This window comes from Anolis sagrei, chromosome 9 (assembly GCF_037176765.1).
Source record: "Anolis sagrei isolate rAnoSag1 chromosome 9, rAnoSag1.mat, whole genome shotgun sequence".
Classification (NCBI taxonomy): domain Eukaryota; kingdom Metazoa; phylum Chordata; class Lepidosauria; order Squamata; family Dactyloidae; genus Anolis; species Anolis sagrei.
In genome coordinates, this window is record NC_090029.1 from 6,003,028 (window position 1) to 6,024,975 (window position 21,948).

At 43.2% G+C, this 21,948-nt stretch overlaps 1 protein-coding gene across 3 annotated transcripts in view; it reads right to left on the reverse strand.

Annotated features, from left to right (window-relative positions):
* The window catches only part of ENTREP2 (endosomal transmembrane epsin interactor 2), a 187,670-nt gene that overhangs the window by 108,748 nt on the left and 56,974 nt on the right, over nt 1-21,948 (reverse strand). For all 3 annotated transcript variants that reach the window (XM_060755773.2, XM_060755772.2, XM_060755775.2), the window contains exon 2: nt 19,187-19,243. In XM_060755773.2, coding sequence (XP_060611756.2) covers nt 19,187-19,243 — 57 coding nt within the window. The remainder of the gene's footprint in view (nt 1-19,186; nt 19,244-21,948) is intronic.

Below are 21,948 nucleotides of genomic sequence, written 5' to 3' on the forward strand. Positions count from 1 at the left end.
CTCCACCACACTCCGGGGCAGAGAGTTCCACTGCTGAACGGCTCTCACAGTCAGGAAGTTCTTCCTCATGTTCAGATGGAATCTCCTCTCTTGTAGTTTGAAGCCATTGTTCCGCGTCCTAGTCTCCAAGGAAGCGGAAAACAAGCTTGCTCCCTCCTCCCTGTGGCTTCCTCTCACATATTTATACATGGCTATCATATCTCCTCTCAGCCTTCTCTTCTTCAGGCTAAACATGCCCAGTTCCCTAAGCCGCTCCTCATAGGGCTTGTTCTCCAGACCCTTGATCATTTGAGTCGCCCTCCTCTGGACACATTCCAGCTTGTCAATATCTCTCTTGAATTGTGGTGCCCAGAATTGGACACAATATTCCAGATGTGGTCTAACCAAAGCAGAATAGAGGGGTAGCATGACTTCCCTAGTTCTAGACACTAGGCTCCTATTGATGCAGGCCAAAATCCCATTGGCTTTTTTTGCCACCACATCACATTGTTGGCTCATGTTTAACTTGTTGTCCACGAGGACTCCAAGATCTTTTTCACACGTCTTGAAGTCAAAAAGATCCGCTGAGAGGCTTTTGGTGGCCTTAGGAAAGATGGTGGAGGAAAGGAGGCACCAAAATAGCCCAGACATCATGGGGGAATGATCCAAAGACTATAAGTATGAACTTCATTGAGGAAAGGAATGGTTGGAACACATTCTGGGAAGTGGATGGAAGTATGGTGCCTCCTGAAAGGTATCATAGAAGACCACCAACTATCTGTCAGTCTATATATAAATGTTATGTTAGTTTGTGGGAGAAACATAACTCAGAAACCACTGGATGAATTGACACAACATTTTGATGCAATACACCTAACAGTCCAACAAGTGTTCATCACCCCTAAAAACACACATGAGAAAACCAGTAGAACAGACTTAAAACTCCCCAAAATAAACCATATATACATATACACTCACATACATATTTATTTATTTATTTATTTATTTCCTATTATTATTACATATTTATTTATTTATTTCCTATATTTATACCCCTTCTCCCCTGATATATATACGCACGCACACAAACACACATGCACACATACATGCAGACACACACACATACATACACAAGCACACACAAATATGCACATACATATACACATGCACACATATACACATATACATATATATATACACACATATATGCATATACACAAACACACATACACATCATATACATATACACATATAAACACAGAAATATACGTATATTTACACATGTATATACACATGTATATATATGCACACACATATACACATGAGTATCTATACACACACACACATATATATGCACACATATATATACTCACAGGTATATATGTATATACACACACATATTTGAGCCCCCGGTGGCAGTGGGTTGCTTTCCATTACATAATTGGATTAGAACTGTTTAGAAACAGGGTTTGTGTGTGTGTGTGTATGTGTGTGTGTGTGTCATGGATAAGGTCCCTGGACAGTATGGACCATGGTCTATCTCCCATAAGGATATACAAGGCTGGATCCCACCTTCTACAAGTAAAAAGTTAAAGAACATGGTTTTTATTTATCGTATCTGAAGTGCACCAAGGGTACAGTACCCTTAAAAAACTTGGCATTAAACTAAATGTCTTTTGACCAGTAGCTGGCCACTTGGACTGCCTCTGGTGTCGCTCTGAGAAGGTCCTCCATTGTGCATGTGGAAGGTCTCAGAATGCATTGTAGTAGGTGGTCTGTAGTATCAGTCATGGGTTGAGGTTTTGGAATTTAGCAAGCCAGTTTTGGACTCTTGTTTGCTGAGGTGTTCCTGCAAGTATCTCTGTAGATCTTAGAAAACTATTTCTTGATTTAAGGCGTTGGTGTGCTGGCTGAAATCCAAACAGGGGATGGGCTGGAGATGTTGGGATTCTCGTGGACAACAAGTTAAACATGAGCCAACAATGTGATGCGGCGGCAAAAAAGCCAATGGGATTTTTGGCCTGCATCAATAGGCATCTAGTGTCTAGATTCAGGGAAGTCATGCTCCCCATGCTCTATTCTGCCTTAGTTAGACCACACCTGGAATATTGTGTCCAATTCTGGGCAGCACAATTGAAGAGAGACATTGACAAGCTGGAATGTGTCCAGAGGAGGGCGACTAAAATGAACAAGGGTCTGGAGAACAAGCCCTATGAGGAGCGGCTTAAAGAGCTGGGCATGTTTAACCTGAAGAAGAGAAGGCTGAGAGGAGATATGATAGCCACGTATAAATATGTGAGAGGAAGCCACAGGGAGGAGGGAGCAAGCTTGTTTTCTGCTTCCCTGGAGACTAGGACGCAGAACAATGGCTTCAAACTACAAGAAAGGAGATTCCATCTGAATATTAGGAAGAACTTCCTGACTGTGAGAGCTGTTCAGCAGTGGAACTCTCTGCCCTGGAGTTTGCTGGACTCTCCTTCTTTGGAGGCTTTTAAACAAAGGCTGGATGGCCATCTGTTGGGGGTGCTTTGAATGCAATTTTCCTTCTTCTTGGCAGAATGGGGTTGGACTGGATGGCCCACGAGGTCTCTTCCAACTCTATGATTCTATGATCTATTCTATGATTCTGTGTCACTGCCTTGGTTCTTGGTATTGGCTGCTACTTCCTGGCGGATGTCAGGTGGTGAAATACTGTAAATCATTGCCTTCTCCTGAGAAAAAACTTATAATATCACAAAGGACTACCAACTCACCTACTTCACAGGAAATCTGCTACAAAACAGGAGCTTTTTGTTGAATTCCAGGGCCAGAGAAGCAGCTGGCGAAGACAGAAGAACAGTCTGCCTCAGCGGAGTGTGCTTGCCCCATCAATATTTAAAAACACACGTCTGTGATTTACATGGATTAGGAATAAGCTGGTTTTTCCTGTAATGGGCAGTAAGAGCACCGTTTGGAGTGCTTCTGTTTAACCATTCCAAAGTTCCCTGCTTGAGCGGTGATGGCACGATCGTCAGCATAGATGAAACTCTCTGTCATTTGTGTAAATTTTAAACATTGATGGAGCAAGCACGCTCCCCTGAGGCAGGCTGTTCTGTTTTCACCATCTACTTCTCTGACACTGGCACCCAACAAAAAAGCTCCTGTTTTGTAGCAGATTTCCATTCTAATACATGGCCAACTGTCTAGACCGCTCAGCAAACCATAGTTTTAGATATCTTAGCTATGGCTTGGGTTCATGAGACTGCTCCAACACACAACCAAGTATCTTGACACTATTTATTTCATTCACTTATACCCCGCCCTTCTCACCCCGGGGGGGACTCAGGGCGGCTTACAGGGGAGGACATTCTAACACATTCAGTTGTTCAGATAGTAATGTAAACCATGGTTAAGCCTTCTTTGCAGTGGTTTATATGCAGAAGAAAACCTACAATCCACTCTAAACACCTTCGCAGAAGCATACGAGAAGCTTGGCCTGTTATTGAACATTGAGAAAACCAAAGTGCTCTTCCAGCAGTCACCAGCCAACCCCTCTCCAATGCCGGAAATATAGCTTCATGGTGTAGTGTTAGAAAACGTTGACCATTTCCTCTCCCTTGGCAGCCACCTCTCCACAAAAGTCAACATTGACACTCAAATACAACACCGCCTGAGCTCTGCGAGTGCAGCTTTTTTTCGAAAGAAGCAGAGAGTGTTTGAGGACCGGGACATCCATAGGGATACCAAGGTGCTTGTTTATAAAGCGACTGTCCTCCTAACCCTGCTTTATGCCTGCAAAACGTGGACTGTCTACAGACATCATATGCAATTCCTGGAACGATTCCATCAGCGTTGCCTCCAAAAAATCCTCCAAATGTCTTGGGAAGACAAGCAGACAAATGTCAGCGTGCTGGAAGAAGCAAAGACCACCAGCATTGAAGCAATGGTCCTCCACCATCAACTCCGCTGGACCGGACACGTTGTCCTAATGCCCAACCACCGTCTCCCAAAGCGGTTGCTCTATTCCGAACTCAATAACAGAAAACTGAATGTTGGTGGGCAGGAAAAAAAGGTTTAATGATGGGCTCAAAACCAACCTTAAAAACTCTGGCATAGACACCGAGAACTGGGAAGCCCTGGCCCTTGGGCGCTTTAGCTAGAGGTCAGTTGTGACCAGCAGTGCTGCAGAATTTTAAGAGGCACGAATGGAGGGTGAAAGAGAGAAACATGCCAAGAGGAAGGTGCATCAAGCCAACCCTGACCGGGACCGCCTCCCACCTAGAAACCAATGCCCTCACTGCGGGAGAACATGCAGATCAAGAATAGGGCTCCACAGTCACCTACGGACCCACCTCTGGTACACTGATCCTGGAAGACTATCCTACTCAGACAACGAGAGATCGCCTAAGTAAGCAGTGGTTTGGCCCAATCTCTGAATCGAATATCAAACCAAATTGGCAGTGAAGCTCTTTTGGGGGGAGGGGGGTCACTCCTGTATTTATGCAACTGCTTAGCCCCCAACAAAGGCGTTTATGATTACTTTGTTAACTTTGCATAACTTATTGCATGTCCAATAAAAATAGAATCCGGGAGGCAAACACATCTGTCTTCCTAACGACTTTGCAGGGCCTATTTAAAAGCAATAATGCCGCTAATAGATGCAATCGCTTATTTATTGTCAAGGAACAATGGCCGTCTAGTTCATCAAAGACACTCCCCCAAAGTCTGCTACAATTGCAAGAATCTGGGCATTGGTTTTGCCTTTAATGCTCCAGATTAGGTATGGGCAAACCCAAGCCCGGGAGTCAGATACGTCCTCATGGGCTCTTTTCCTCTCTCACCCCATCCTACCTTTCCTTCCTTCCCCCTTTCCTCCCTCCCTCTCTACCTTACCCCCTCCCTTACTCCTCTTTTTCTCCTTCTATCCTTCCTTCCCTTCCACCCTTTCATCCTTCCTTCTATCCTTCCTTTCTTCCTTCACTCCCTCCTTCCCTCTCTCCCTCTTTCTCCTCCCTCCCTCCCTCCCTTCTTTCACTTTAGTCTTTCCTTTCTTTTCTCTTTGAGATCACTACTGACCAAAAGGTCATGAGTTCGAAGCCAGCCCGGATCAGAGTGAGCTTCCGACCAATTTGTGTAGCTTGCTGTTGACCTTTGCAGCCTGAAAGACAGTTGCATTTGTCAAGTAGGAAGTTTAGGTTCTGCTTATGCGGGGAGGCTAATTTACGACACCATAAAAATCTTCAAACCAGTCCTTTGGCATCGAGAGGAAGACTTTGTGCCTTCAATATAGGTCATTGGACTGGGGTTGTGAATGTTTCGACTTCACAGCCATTGAGAAAGAAGGAACTTGGAAAGCTTCTCAGCTGGAAAACTCCTTGGACCCAAGACTCCAGAGACTGTAATGTATATTTTCTTTACCCCTTTTGAACATCAAGCTTATGCCTAAGGAAGATAACTCATTGTGAACAATAAAGACTATTTTGAGTTATCTATAGTGTCTTGATCCTTGAAGTTCCAGTTCTCTAGAGGAAGGCAAGAAGCAATCCCCTGGGGAAAAGATGTCACGTCCATGTTTCTTTCACTAAGAACTATAGCACCCAGGCACAATGGCACAGAAGGGGAGGAAAGGGCAGGGAAGGGGATTGGAGAGAACAAGGGGTTTTCCCAGATAACCTAAAAAAGGCAAGGGTCTGTCCCTTGTTGAAGAAGCCCAACCTGGACCCTATGACCCTTGCCAATTATCGTCCCGTCTCTAATCTTCCATTCTTAGGTAAGGTGATAGAGCGGGCTGTATTGGGACAATTGCAGCAATTTTTGGATGACACAGCCGGCCTGGACCCTTTCTAGTCAGGCTTTCACCCAGGTCATGGGACGGAGACGGTCCTGGTTGCCATTACAGATTACCTTCGTCGTCAGACTGATAGTGGCGGATCGGCGCTTCTGGTACTTCTCGATCTTACCGCAGTGTTTGACACCATTGACTACGATTTAATGATCCACCGTCTCGCCATGTCCGGAGTTCGTGGTCAGGCCCTCAATTGGTTCAATTCATTCCTCCGAAATCGGAGTCAGTGCGTGGAATATATGGACCAAGTCTCCGAAAGTTCCCCCTCCTATGCGGGGTACCCCAAGGTGCAGTTCTCTCCCCTCTTCTTTTCAACATCTACGTTAGACCCCTTGCCAGTTTGGCTCGGAGATTCGGCCTGGACTGCTACCAATATGCGGACGACACCCAACTCCTGTTGCGCTTGGAGCCTGGAGCAACGTCAATACCTGACAATTTCACCTTATGCCTGGAGGCTCTGTCGAACTGGCTACGTGCTAGCAGACTGAAGGTGAATCCGGCAAAGACTGAGATCCTGTGGCATGGCCGCCCGATAGGTCCGACCCATCCGTTACCTCCCTTTGATGGCGCTGCTCTATCTCCATCGCCTGCCGTTAAGAGCCTCGGTGTCGTTTTGGATTCGCAGCTGACGATGGAGGCTCAGGTCGCTGCTCCCAGCAAACAGGCCTTTTTCCATCTACGACAAGCGAGGCAACTGGCACCTTACAATTTCACCTTATGCCTGGAGGCTTTGTTGAACTGGCTACGTGCTAGCAGTCTGGCTATGTGCTAGCGGATGAGGCTCTGGCAACAGTCATCCATGCCACAGTCACATCTAGGCTGGACTATTGCAACGCCCTGTATGTTGGCCTTCCGATGTCTACGATCCAAATGCTCCGTATTGTCCAGAATGCTGCAGCCAGTTTACTCACAAAAACGGCCATGAAATGCCGTATAACACCAGTGCTGCAGCATCTACACTGGCTCCCAATTGAGTATCGTGGTTTGTATAAGATACTGGTTCTGACCTTTAAAACTTTATATGGCCAGGGTCCATTGTACCTTAGAGACCGTCTCTCCTTCTCTCATCATCGGAGGTCGCCACGACCATCCCAACGCGATTTGCTCTATATGCCGGGTCCTAGGGAAGTGCACTTAGAGAGCACCATGCGCAGGGCCTTCTCTGTTTCTGCCCCTGCCTGATGGAATTCCTTATGGGCTCCCTATTTGAGAGCCATGCGTGACTTAGGGCATTTTATCCTAGCACTTAAGACCTGGCTTTTTACTAGAGCATTTGACCCATGTTAATTTTAATATTTGTATGTATGTGTTATATCCTGTATAATTTCTGCAATGTAAATCGCCTGGAGCATCTCGGATGGAGGGCGATTAATAAGTAATTAAAGATGATGGTGATGATGATGATGATGATGAACATATCCACCTCGGTCCTGACCACCATGCAGCCCCCACGTTAGAAAGTGTGCCCACGCCTGCTCCAGACCCATAGACAGCCCGCAATGGGTTCTTGCATCAAAAAGAGGGTGAAAAAAATGAGTAAGTGCAGCCCTTTCCTGTAATAAAGTTGGCACCCCGTTGACCCTGAAAACATGTCAAGGCGCAGAAGCCCTGCTCACAAATCCTTTCCGTTCATTTCCAACATCCCACAGCATAAATATTACACAAACGCACTAATTCAATCAGATGCGGAAAGCAAGGGAAGCGTGGGAGGCAGGAATTATTAAAATAAAGAACCTGGCGGGGAGGTTTTACAAATGAAGATCTATGTACATAATGGGGAAGAGGGGGCAGGACCGCTTTGTTTAAGGATTTCCTCTCCTCTCTCCTCGCCTTGATGTTCCGACTGGAAGAGCATTTAAATATTGAGAGAGGAGACACTGTAAAACGTCGCCGCTTATACCCTCATGAAAAATAAGAAATCCAGACACAGACTGGAGGAAATATCACGCAAATACGCCATTCGCGTCTTTATGAAAGCCGGGAACATCTTTAACAATGGCTTTAAAAAGGGAGGCCTGAGCACGTTTGGACCTTAATGGGCACCACGAGGGAACAGCAAAAGAAAACTCTTCCCTTTTATTGTGTTTTAGCTTTTGTTTCGTGTATGTGTATGTTTTATTACATACTTTTCTGGTTGTATTTTAAGCATGCTTTACTATGTGCTTCTGCAGACTGTGTTGTGCCCCACCCTGAGCCGAAAGGAGAGGTGAGATAATAATAATAATAATAATAATAATAATAATAATAATAAATTATATTTAATAATAATATTATAATATAATATAATCTATATAAATACAATGTAATGTTCGTTTGTGGGATTAACCACTGGTCGAATTGACACCAAATTTGGACACGCTTAATAACCCAATGTATGTCCTTCACTCAAAAAAATTGATTTTGTCATTTTGGAGTTGTAGTTGCTGGGATTTATAGTGCACCTACAATCAAAGAGCATTCTGAACCCCACAGACAATAGAATTGGACCAAACTTGGCACACAGTTCTCCCATGAACAACAGAAAATACTGGAAGGGTTTGGTGGGCAGTATCCTTTGGTTTTGGAGTTGTAGTTCACCTACATCCAGAGAGCACTGTGGACTCAAGCAATGATGGATCTGGACCAAACTCTACATGAATATTCAATATGCCCAAAGGTGAACACTGGTGGAGTTTGGGGAAAATAGAATCTTGACATTGGGGAGTTTTAGTTGCTGGGATTTATAGTTCACCTACAATCAAAGAGCATTCTGAACCCCACCAACAATAGAATTGGGCCAAACCTCCAACACAGAACCCCCATGACCACCAAAGTCGACCACAGCAACGCGTGGCAGGAGACGGCTAGTCTACATAAATAAAAATGTAATGTTCGTTTGTGGGATTAACAGAACTAAAAAACCACCAGACGAATTGACACCAAATTTGGACACAAGACACCTAACAACCTAATGTATGTCCTTCACTCAAAAAAAAATTGATTTTGTCATTTGGGAGTTGTAGTTGCTGGGATTTATAGTTCACCTACAATCAAAGAGCATTCTGAATCCCACCGACAATAGAATTGGACCAAACTTGGCACACAGTTCTCCCATGACCAACAGAAAATTCTGGAAGAGTTTGGTGGCCAGTGTCCTTTGGTTTTGGAGTTGTAGTTCACCTACATCCAGAGATCACTCAAACAATGATGGATCTGGACCAAACTCTACACGAATACTCAATATGCCCAAATGTGAACACTGGTAGACTTTGGGGAAAATAGAATCTTGACATTCGGGAGTTTTAGTTGCTGGGATTTATAGTTCACCTACAATCACAGAGCATTCTGAACCCCAACAATGGTAGAATTGAGCCAAACCTCCCACACAGAACCCCCATGTGGGCCACAGCAACGCGTGGCAGGGGACAGTTAGTATATAATAATAATAATAATAATAATAATAAGTAAATTTAATAATAATAATAGTTTAAAATAATGGAAATGTAATAATAACAGCAATAATAGAGTAAAATAATAAATATAATAATAGAGTAAAATAATGCAAATATAATAATAAATATAGTAAAATAATAAATGTAATAATAACAATAATAACAACAACAACGGAGTAAAATAATAAATAACCTTGACTCGAGTATAAGCTGAGGGAGGCTTTTTCAGTCTAAAAAAGGGATGAAAAAGTCAGCTTATAGTCGAGTATATACAGTAAATCTTTCCTCCCTAAACCGAATAGTTATTAAATTTTAGTATTATGTTTTTATAATATTTGAGTTGAAGTCCACATTTTAAAGCAGCCGTGCAAGATTCCACTTCTGTTATTGTTTGGACTAAAAACCGGAGTGGATCCAATGATCCACCATAGAATCATAGAATCATAGAATCCTAGAGTTGGAAGAGACCTCATGGGCCATCCAGTCCAACCCCATTCTGCCAAGAAGCAGGAATATTGCATTCAAATCACCCCTGACAGATGGCCATCCAGCCTCTGCTTAAAAGCTTCCAAAGAAGGAGGCTCCACCACACTCCGGGGCAGAGAGTTCCACTGCTGAACGGCTCTCACAGTCAGGAAGTTCTTCCTAATGATCCCAACATGGGATCAATCTGGTAGACACATCTTATTGTCACATCCAGGCAGGCTTGAACTCAATGTGCATCCATCACAAAAGCACCAACGAAATCAATTAAGAGCAGAGCGACATTATAAACAGGAGATCATTTCAGAGCCAAAAGAGAAAGGAAATTAAACCCGAGCTGCTCTTGTCCTCGTGAGCCAAAGCGACAGCGAGAGTCGACTTCTCGGCAGCCGGCTCCCTCTCGGCTGCTCATTAATGGAAAACCACATTTGAAAGCTTGCAGATAATTAAATAAGAGCATCGCAGAAAGGATATTGTTGCATTTCCACTTTTTCCCCTCCTGGGAGTTCAGTTATAAAAAGGCTCTGATTGGCATGCAAGTCCATGTTGGGGAATGCGCCCACACCTTTCTGAAAAATACATATTTCTGGCAGCGAGGCTTTGACAATGGGCGCCTGATGTGTAAAGATGGGCACCATTTTCAGCCCATTTCATTTCCATATTGGCATGCAGCACAATATAACATCCTTTGTTGGGCCATCCACAAATGCACAAAATACATTCAGTCTCATTGTTCTTCTGTGCCCCAAGTGGGAGTGATTTGCAACTTTTCAAATGGTGTCGCTCCAGGTTTTAAACTGAATTTAAAGAAGCTCTGCATGGTTTACAATGCTATCTGAACAACTGACTGTGTTGGAAAGGTCTCCCAAGCCTAAATTTCTGTTAAGAGAGCTTAGCTATGGTTTGTCATAGTGTCAAGACCAGGCCCGTAGCCAGGATTTCGTTTTTTTTTTTGGGGGGGGGGGGGGCTGAAGTTTTTTTCAGGGGGGGCTGAGTTTTGGGGGGGCTGAGTTTTGGGGGGGGGGGCTGAGTCTGAGTGAAAGAGGGTCTAGCCTAGCAAACCTTTTGTATCATTTATTTATTTATTTATTTATTTATTTATTTGTTGCATTTGTTGACCGCCGTTCTCAGCCCTAGGGCGACTCACGGCGGTGTACAACATATAAAAGACAATTCACAATAAAGCAATAACAAAAGATCAACATACCACTAAAATATTATCATATAATTACACTAAATAGTCCGCTCCGTCTCAACGTAGAATCATATCCAAACTCGTAATCCATATTCCGTTCCAGTTGTCAATTACCAATTAATATAGCACTCAGTTAAATGCCTTCTCAAATAGCCATGTCTTTAGGCTCTTACGGAAAGACAAAAGGGAGGGCGCCTGTCTGATGTCTACAGGGAGGGTGTTCCACAGCCGGGGGGCCACCACCGAGAAGGCCCTCTCTCTCGTCCCCGCCAGGCGTGCCTGTGAGGCAGGCGGGATCGAGAGAAGGGCCTCCCCAGACGATCTCAAGGCCCTCGTGGGCTCATAGGCCGAGATGCGGTCCGAAAGGTATTTTGGGCCGGAACCGTTTAGGGCTTTGTAGGATAACACCAGCACCTTAAATTGGGCCCGGTAGCAGATCGGCAGCCAGTGGAGCTGGAACAACAGGGGCGTTGTATGCTCCCTGCGTCCCGCTCCTGTTAGTAACATGGCTGCCGCGCGCTGGACTAGCTGAAGCTTCCGGGCCGTCTTCAAGGGCAGCCCCACGTCATTACCCCTATGCATATGGGATATATTGAGTATGGTGATCAGATCATGATATGAATAAACGTAACAGTTTAAATAATGCACCAATAAGGCCTTTTTGCGAACCACCATGAAAATTTCGGGGGGGGGGGGGGGGCTGAAGCCCCCCAAGCCCCCCCCCCTTCCCGGCTACATGCCTGGTCAAGACACTTATATATATATATATATATATATATATATATATATATATATATATTATTGAATTTTCACCAAAATTTACATGAAAAACACATACATCCCCGATCACCACACAGAATCCCCCAAACCCACAAAAGATACAAGACATAAACAACACCCTAACCTACACCCTAGTGTGACTTCCCTTCTTCTTACTTTCCTCTAATTCAGTGTTTCTCAACCTTCCTAATGCTGTGACCCCCTAATAGAGTTCCTCATGTTATGGTGACCCCCAACCATAACATTATTTTTGTTGGTACTTCATAACTGTCATTTTGCTACTGTTATGAATTATAATGTAAATATCTGATATGCAGGATGTATTTTCAATCCCAAATACCCAATATGCTCAAATTTGAATACTAGTGGGATGGGGGTGGTTGATTTTGTCATTTGGGAATGTTGGAGTTGCTGGGATTTATAGTTCACCTAAAATCAAAGAGCCTTTTGAACTTCACCAGTGATGGAATTGAATCAAACTTGGGACACAGAATTCCTATGACCAAGAGAAAATACTGGGAAGGTCTGGAGGACTTTGACCTTGAGTTTTTGGAGTTGTAGTTCACCTACACCCAGAGAAAACTGTGGACTCAAGCAATGATGGATCTGGATCAGACTTGGCACAAATACGCAATATGCCCAAATGTGAACACTGGTAGAGTTTGGAGAAAATATACCTTGCCATTTGGGAGTTGTAGTTGTTGGGATTTATAGTTTACTCACAATGAAATAGCATTCTGAACCCCACCGATAGAATTGGACCAAACTTTCCACACAGAACCCCCATGACCAACAGAAAATACTATGTTTTCTGATGGTCTTTGGCGACCCCTCTGACACCCCCTCGCGACCCCCACAGGGGTCCCGACCCCCAGGTTGAGAAACACTGCTCTAATTGTTTTCTGTCTTCCCCTTTTCACTTCTTCTTCATTCCAGCTTCATTTAGTAATATGTTAACAAGGGGACTATATACATTACTTCACACTCTCTTATTTAAATTTCATTTATCCAATCTCTCCTTTCTATATATTCTTCCATAAGTTTCCAGTCTGTTGGTTTCATACCTCGTCCATTGCTTTGTCTTAACCAATATGTTAATTCATCAGTAATTTTTTTAATCCAGTCCATTTTTTGAGGGATTTTTTCCTGTTTCCACAGTTTAGCTAGAACCATTCTTGCAGCTGTGGCAAAAAAGGTAAATAGTTTCTCTTTATTTTTGTCTTTAAATATGTCCGAGTCAAACATACCCAATAGATACATCTCTGGCCTAAATGGGAATTCCATTTTTAGTATTTTAGTATTTAGTATTTTTAGTATTTTTTTACATTCTATATGGATCATTTTCCAGTATTTGTTTATTTTTTCACACGACCACCAGAGATGGTAAAATGTTCCTTCTTGGCTCTTACACTTCCAACATTTATTATCAACCTGTTTATACATAGTATTCAATTTTTGGGGAGTCATATACCACCTATGTAGCATCTTTAGCCAATTTTCTTGAAGGTCCGATGCATAGGTATATTTTAGGGCTGGGCGGTTTCGTTTCGTAATTTCGTAATTCATTAAAAATTCATTATTTTTTTGATAACGAAGCGATATTGAAACATTCAGGAGCAACTAAAAAACAAAACAATTTTTTCCAATTCGTTTCATAATTGATTCATTATTGATTTGTTATTGATTTGTTATTGATTCGTAAATGTTTCGTTATTATTTCCGCATGTCTGGTGCAAGTTTTAGGGTTGCTGTTTGTTTTCTCAGTGAAAAAAAAATATAATTATCACACCAACAGTCAACAACAGGGGGAGAGGGAAGCTTCAGAAGTTTTTTTAGCGTATTGTGCAATCGCAGCCGCCATTAACGAATCGATTCGTAATCGATTCGTAATTGTTTCGTAATTGTTTTATGATTTCCGAAATTTCGTAAATATCGAACTTTTCTTAAGGAAAATTTCGGAATTCTTTTAAATAACGAAACGCAAAAAACCCCTAAAAACGAATCAAGTTTAGAAACAAATTTTTCCGTGTTTGGACAGCCCTAGTATATTTCAGTCTCTTTGTCCATATTTCTTCCCACTCTTCAAGTTGAATTGTTCTCCCAATATTTTTGGCCCAGTCAAGACACTTAGTTGTGTGTTGGAGCTTAGATATCTAAAACCATGGTTTGCTGTGTGGTCTAGACAATTGGCTACATATTGGAATGGAAACCTGCTACAAAACAGGAGCTTCTTTGTTGAGTTCCAGGGCCAGAGAAGCAGATGGCGGAAACAGAAGAACGGCCTGCCTCAGGGGAGCGTGCTTGCTCCATCCATGTTCAACATTTACACAAATGGCCAGCCACTGCCAGAAGGGACAGAGAGTTTCATCTATGCTGATGATCATGCCATCACCGCTACAGCAGGGAACTTTGAAATGGTTAAACAGAAGCACTCCAAATAGTGCTCTTACTGTCTCTTACAGGAAAAACCAGCTTATTCCTAATCCATCTAAATCGCAGACGTGTGTTTTTCATCTTAAATATTGATGGGGCAAGCACGCTCCGCTGAGGCAGACTGTTCTTCTGTCTTCGCCAGCTGTTTCTCTGGCCCTAGAATTCAACAAAAAGCTCCTGTTTTGTAGCAGATTTCCCATGAAGCAGGTCAGTTGGTGATATCATACGTTTTTTCTCAGGAGAAGGCAATGATTTACAGTATTTCATCACCTGACATCCGCCAGGAAGTAGCAGCCAATACCAAGAACCAAGGCAGTGACAAAGAATCATAGAATAGATCATAGAATCATAGAGTGGCTTCAGGACTTTGGAGAGGGCCTTTCACATTCAATCCTATAACATTATGGGGTTTCTGTATATCAGCAGGTGATTAAAAGCAGTGTTTTTCAACCTTCCTAATGCTGCAACCCCTTAATACAGTTCCTCATCTCATGGTGACCCCCCAACCATAACATTATTTTCATTGCTTCATCACTGTCATTTTGCTACTGTTCAACCATCTCAAGCAGGGAGCTTTGAGATGGTTGAACAGAAGCTCTCCGAAGCTCTAGGTGTTCTTACTGCCTATTATAGGGAAAACCAGCTGATCCCAAATCCATCTAAAATACAGACATGTGCTTTTCACCTTAAGAACAGACAAGCATCCTGAACTTTGAGGATTACCTGGGAAGGAATCCCCCTTGAGCATTGCTTGGGAGTCACTCTGGACTGTGCTCTGACCTACAAGAAGCATTGCATGAATATCAAGAAAAAAGTGGGCACTAGAAACAATATCATACGAAAGCCGACTGGTACAACCTGGGGATCACAACCAGATACAGTGAAGTCATCTGCCCTTGCGCTGTGCTACTCTGCTGCTGAGTACACATGCCCAGTGTGGAACACATCTCACCATGCTAAAACAGTAGATGTGGCTCTTAATGAGACATGCCACATTATCATGGGGTGTCTGCGCTCTACACCACTGGAGAAATTACACTGTTTAGCCAGTATTGCACCACCTGACATTCGCCGGGAAGTAGCCACCAATAGTGAAAGGACCAAGGCAGTGACATCTCCGGCCCATCCCTTGATTGGGTATCAGCCAGCACGTCAACAACTTAAATCAAAAAATAGTTTTCTTAGATCTACAGAGACACTCGCTGGAACACCCCAGCAAGCGAGAGTCCAAAAGTGGCAGGCTCAAACCCAGAATCTCAATCAATGGCTGATACCAAATGAGAGACTCCCCCCTGGGCAAACTGGGTGACTTGGAGGATGATGAACAGACTGAACTCTGGCACCATGATATGCAGAGCCAACCTTAGGAAATGGGGCTTCAAAATGGAATCCACGACATGCGAGTGTGGAGAAGAGCAAACCACTGACCACCTGCTGCGATGCAACCTGAGCCCTGCCACATGCACCATGGAGGACCTTCTTGCGGCAACACCAGAGGCACTCCAAGTGGCCAGCTACTGGCCAAAGGACATTGAATCAATACCAAGTTTACAAACTTTGTGGTTTGTTTGCTTGCTAAAAAAATGCAATACAACTGTTTGGTTTGCTCCTGACACAATAAATAATTATGAATTGTAATGTAAATACCTGTTATGCAGAATGTACATCATTCACTGGACCAAATTTGGCACAAATACCCAACGATGGAACTGAACCAAACTTGGCACACAAAACTCCCATGACCAATGGAAAAAACTGAAAGGGTATTTAATAATTCTTAGGGTTGAGGGGGATTGATTTTGTCATTTGGGAGTTGTAGTTGCTGGGATTTATAGTTCACCTACAATCAAAGAGCATTCTGAACCCCACCAATGATGGAATTGAGCACACAGAACTCCCATGATTAACAGAAAATGATGGAAGGGTTTGGTGGGCATTGAGTTTGGGAGTTGTAGTTCACTTATATCCAGAGAGCACTGTGGACTCAAACAATGATGGATCTAAACCAAGCTTGGCATGAATACTCAATATGGCCAAATGTGAACACTGGTGTTGTTTGGGGAAAATAGATCATGACATTTGGGAGTTGTAGTTGCTCGGATTTATAGTTCATCAAAGAGCATTCTGAACTTCACCAACAATGGAATTGAGCCAAACTTGGCACACAGAACTCCCATGATTAATAGAAAATGATGGAAGGGTTTGGTGGGCATTGACCTTGAGTTTGGTAGTTGTAGTTCACCTGTATCCAGAGAGCACTGTGGACTCAAACTATGATGGATCTGAACCAAAGTTGGCACGAATACTCAATATGCCCAAATATGAACAATGTTGACGTTTGGGGGAAAAAGAACCTGACATTTGGGAATTGTAGTTGCTGGGATTTATAGTTCACCTACAATCAAAGAGCATTCTGAACCCCACCAATGATGGAATTGAGCCTTACTTGGTACACAGAACTCCCATGACCAACAGAAAATACTGTGTTTTCTGATGGTCTTTGGTGACCCCTCTGACATCCCCTTGTGACCCCCTCCCAGGGGTGCCGATCCCCAAGTTGAGAAACACTGATTTAAAGGCACATATGCACACAAATAGGGTGTGTAAATGTATATTTATCGGATGACACAATAAATAAACCCTAAAGCAGGCATGGGCCAACTTCAGATTCCCTTCAAGGTGTTTTGGACTTCAACTACCACAATTCCAAACAGTCTCAAGTGGAGAGCGGGAAAAGGAAAGGGCCTGAAGCTGTTAGGAATTGTGGGAGTCCAAAACACATGGAAGGCCAAAGTTTGCCCATACCTGTTACAAAATATTCTTTTCATTCCAAGGCAACGTCTTTTAAGAGAATCGAAGTTAGCAAAGAAGGGGGAAAAGGACCCAATTGATTTTAGAAAGGATTTTAGAAAGGAGATTCCATCTGAACATGAGGAAGAACTTCCTGACTGTGAGAGCCGTTCAGCAGTGGAACTCTCTGCCCCGGAGTGTGGTGGAGGCTCCTTCTTTGGAAGCTTTTAAGCAGAGGCTGGATGGCCATTTGTCAGGAGTGATTTGAATGCAATATTCCTGCTTCTTGGCAGAATGGGGTTGGACTGGATGGCCCATGAGGTCTCTTCCAACTCTTTGATTCTATGATTCTATGATTCTAAAAAGGGCCACCTTCCACCCTCCACTGTTTCAGAAAATTGACTTTCCAAATAGCCTTCTTCCTTATTAGCTCATTAACGAATAGCATCCATTTCAATTAACACTGCAATTTCAGGACATAAATTCCTCACGCTACCGTTGCATTAAGCACCTGCAAAAGTATGCCAAATTAATTGCGAAAAAGACCAGAGTTTACCCTTATCTTTCCATTGGCTGCTTAACGAACATGCTTAACGAGAAGCATTTACTTCCTAATTAGCATCACAAGGACACCTTTAAAAAATACATTACAGATGTTTCCCTTCTCCTTTCATCCCATTGAGGAAATTGTCCCATTCTGCATCATCGTAGGGTTGGGTCTGGCCATGACTGGCCTCAGCTTTTAGCTTTTAAACGGAGGTTGGATGACCATCTGTCGGGGGTGCTTTGAATGCAATTTTCCTGCCTCTTGACAGGGGGTTGGACTGGATGGCCCATGAGGTCTCTGCTTCCTTGGAGACTAGGACGTGGAAAAATGGCTTCAAACTACAAGAGAGGAGATTCCATCTGAACATGAGGAAGAACTTCCTGACTGTGAGAGCCGTTCAGCAGTGGAACTCTCTGCCCCAGAGTGTGGTGGAGGCTCCTTCTTTGGAAGCTTTTAAGCAGAGGCTGGATGGCCATTTGTCAGGGGTGATTTGAATGCAATATTCCTGCTTCTTGGCAGAATGGGGTTGGACTGGATGGCCCATGAGGTCTCTTCCAACTCTTTGATTCTATGATTCTATTCTATGATTCTTCCAACTCTAGGATTCTATTATTGTATTGTCGAAGGCTTTCATGGCTGGAATCACTGGGTTGTTGTAGGTTTTTCCGGGCTATATGGCCATGTTCTAGAGGCATTTTCTCCTGACGTTTCGCCTGCATCTATGGCAAGCATCCTCAGAGGTAGTGAGGTCTGTTGGAAGTAGGAAAATGGCTTTATATATCTGTGGAATGACCAGGGTGGGACAAAGAACCCTTGTCTGCTGGAGCTAGGTGTGAATGTTTCAACTGACCACCTTGATTAAGCAAAACAACAGAGAGTAAACAATCAGGCACATCAAATCACCTCTCAACAAAAGATTCCCCCCGGCACTTCCAAGCCATTAAATGCTAATCAAGGTGGTCAGTTGAAACATTCACACCTAGCCCCAGCAGACAAGAGTACTTTGTCCCACCCTGGTCATTCCACAGATATATAGACCCTTTTTCCTAGTTCCAACAGACCTCACTACCTCTGAGGATGCTTGCTATAGATGCACGCGAAACGTCAGGAGAAAATGCCTCTAGAACATGGACATATAGCCCAGAAAAACCTAAAACAACCCAGATTCTATTATTCTATCTTCCTTTGATATTGTTTCATGGCAGATGGTGAAGTCTACACATTGGTGTTCAGTTCTCCAGTTCTTCAATTCTGGGAGGGATGGATTACTGTCTCCCAAAGCAGTTACTATATTCCCAACTCAAGAACGGGAAACGTAATGTTGGTGGACAGGGAAAAAAGACTGAAATATGGTCTTAAAGCCAACCTTAAAAATTGTGGCACAGACACCAAGAACTGGGAAGCCCTGGCCCTCGAGTTCTCTAACTTGAAATCAGCTGTGACCAGCAGTGCTGCAGAAATCAAAGAGGCATGAATGGAGGGCAAAAGGGGAAAACGTGCCAAGAGGAAGAAGGAATGCCAAGCCAATCTTGACCGGGACCACCTTCCACCCAGAATCCGATGTCCTTACTGCAGGAGAACATGCTCCACAGCCACCTATTAACCCACCACCAAGACACTATGCTTGGAGGGCCATCATCCTTCAGCTACGAGGGATCACTAACTAAGTAAGTAAGTTATAGCTAAGCTCTATAGGAAGTGAATATAATGGAGATCTGACTTACCACAAGGGAGAGTGGCCTTTTCCACGACACAACGCCAATCAGACCCGACAACAGCACCTGAAAGCAAATCAAAAGTATTAGAAGAACCTCAAGAGATCCATATGAGCAAAGACCTACAGTGCAGTTCAGAGAAGGTTGCCTTTTTTTGCTTTTGGTATCTAACTGTATATTATTATTATTAATTATATATATATATATATATATATATATATATATATATATATATATATATATATATAATATGTTCGTTTGTGGAATTAACAGAACTCAAAAACCACTGGATGAATTGACACCAAATTTGGACACAAGACACCTAACAACCCAATGTATGTCCTTCACTCAAAACATGATTTTGTCATTTGGGAGTTGTCATTGCTGGGATTTGTAGTTCACCTACAATCAAAGAGCATCGTGAACCCCACCAATGATGGAATTAAACCAAACTTGGCACACAGAACCCCCATGGCTAACAGGAAACACTAGAATTCTGAACCCCACCAATGATAGAATTGGGGTAAACCTCCCACACAGAACTCCATGACCAACAGAAAATACTGGAAGGGTTTGGTGGGCAGTGTCCTTTGGTTTTGGAGTTGTGGTTCACCTACATCCAGAGATCACTGTGGACTCAAACAATGTTGGATCTGGACCAAACTCTACACAAATACTCAATATGCCCAAATGTGAACACTGGTGGAGTTTGGAGAAAATAGAATCTTGGCATTTGGGAGTTGTAGTTGCTGGGATTTATAGTTCACCTACAATCACAGAGCATTCTTAACCCCACCAATGATGGGATTGAACCAAACTTGGCACACGGTTCTCCCATGAGCAACAGAAAATACTGCAAGGGTTTGGTGGGCAGTGTCCTTTGGTTTTGGAGTTGTAGTTCACCTACATCCAGAGATCACTGTGGACTCAAACAATGATGGATCTGCACCAAACTCTACATGAATACTCAATATGCCCAAATGTGAACACTGGTGGAGTTTGGAGAAAATAGAATCTTGGCATTTGGGAGTTGTAGTTGCTGGGATTTATAGTTCACCTACAATCACAGAGCATTCTGAACCCCACCAGTGATAGAATTGGGCCAAACCTCCCACACGGAACCCCGATGTGGGCCACAGCAACGCGTGGCAGGGGACGGCTAGTAATAATAATAATAATAATAATAATAATAATAATAATAATAACAATCCCAGTGGTGATCGGCACACTGGGTGCAGTGCCTAAAGACCTTGGCCTGCACTTAAACACAATCGGCGCTGACAAGATTACCATCTGCCAGGTGCAAAAGGCCACCTTACTGGGATTTGCATGCATTATTTGCCGATACATCACACAGTCCTAGACACTTGGGAAGTGTCCGACGTGTGATCCAATACAACAGCTAGCAGAGTGTCTGCTGTGGACTCATCTTGTTGTGTTTCAAGTAATAATAATAATAATAATAATAATAATAATAATAATATACAGTTTATTTATATTCCGCCCCATCTCTGGGCGTCTTACAGAACACATAGATGGCAAACATTCAGTGCTGTCATACAATTACCAAGGATCGACAACACACAATACAGAGGTAAAGGCTTTCCCATCTTTTCCCATCTCTGGCATCTGGAGGTTGTGTTCAACTCTGGCCAAAGCGCTTTGTTGTCCATAGACTTCCTCCCAATCGAAATACTGGCATTTTCTTATGGGCACCTTTTATCACCTCCCTGCTTAAAGCAGAACCTATTTATCTACTCACATTGCTGTTTTCAATCTGCTAGGTGAGCAGAAGCTGGGGCTGACAACGGGAGCTCACCCAGACCCGGGCTTGAACTGCCAACCTTTTGATCAACAAGATTTATGCAGTTTAGCAGTTTAACCCACTGCGCTAAGCTCGTCCGCTTCTCTCTTTTGGTTTATGTAGCATTATCCCCTTCTCCAGTGAATCACTCCATCTCGCCATATGACCAAAGTACAAAAAAAGTAAAACAGCCTAAGCATACAAAGTACAACATAATGGTGCACCACCAAACAACAACTCTCGCAGCATTGTGTAGGGAAAATAGATCTTCACATTTGGGAGTTGTAGTTGCGGGGATTTATAGTTCACCTACAATCAAAGAGCATTCTGAACCCCACCAATGATGGAATTGAACCAAACTTGGCACACAGTTCTCCCATGACTATCAGAAAATATGGAAGGGTTTGGTGGCCATTGACCTTGAGTTTTGGAGTTGTAGTTGCTGGGATTTATAGTTCACCTACAATCAAAGAGCATTCTGAACTTCACCATCGATGGAATTGAACCAAACTTGGCACGCAGAACTCCCACGACTATCAGAAAATACTGGAAAGGTTTGGTGAGCATTAATCTTGAGTTTTGTAGTTGTAGTTCACCTCCACCAAGAGAGCACCGTGGACTCAAACAATGATGGATCTGGACCAAATTTAGTACAAATACTCAATATGCCCAAATGTGAACACTAGTGCAGTTTGGGGAAAATAGACCTTGACATTTGGGAATTGTAGTTGCTGGGATTTATAGTTCACCTACAATCAAAGAGCATTCTGAACCCCACCAATGATGGAATTGAAACAAACTTGGCACACAGAACTTCCATGACTATCAGAAAATACTGGAAGGGTTTGGTGGCCATTGACCTTGAGTTTTGGAGTTGTAGTTGCTGGGATTTATAGTTCACCTACAATCAAAGAGCATTCTGAACTGCACCAATGATATAATTGAACCAAACTTGGCACAGAACTCC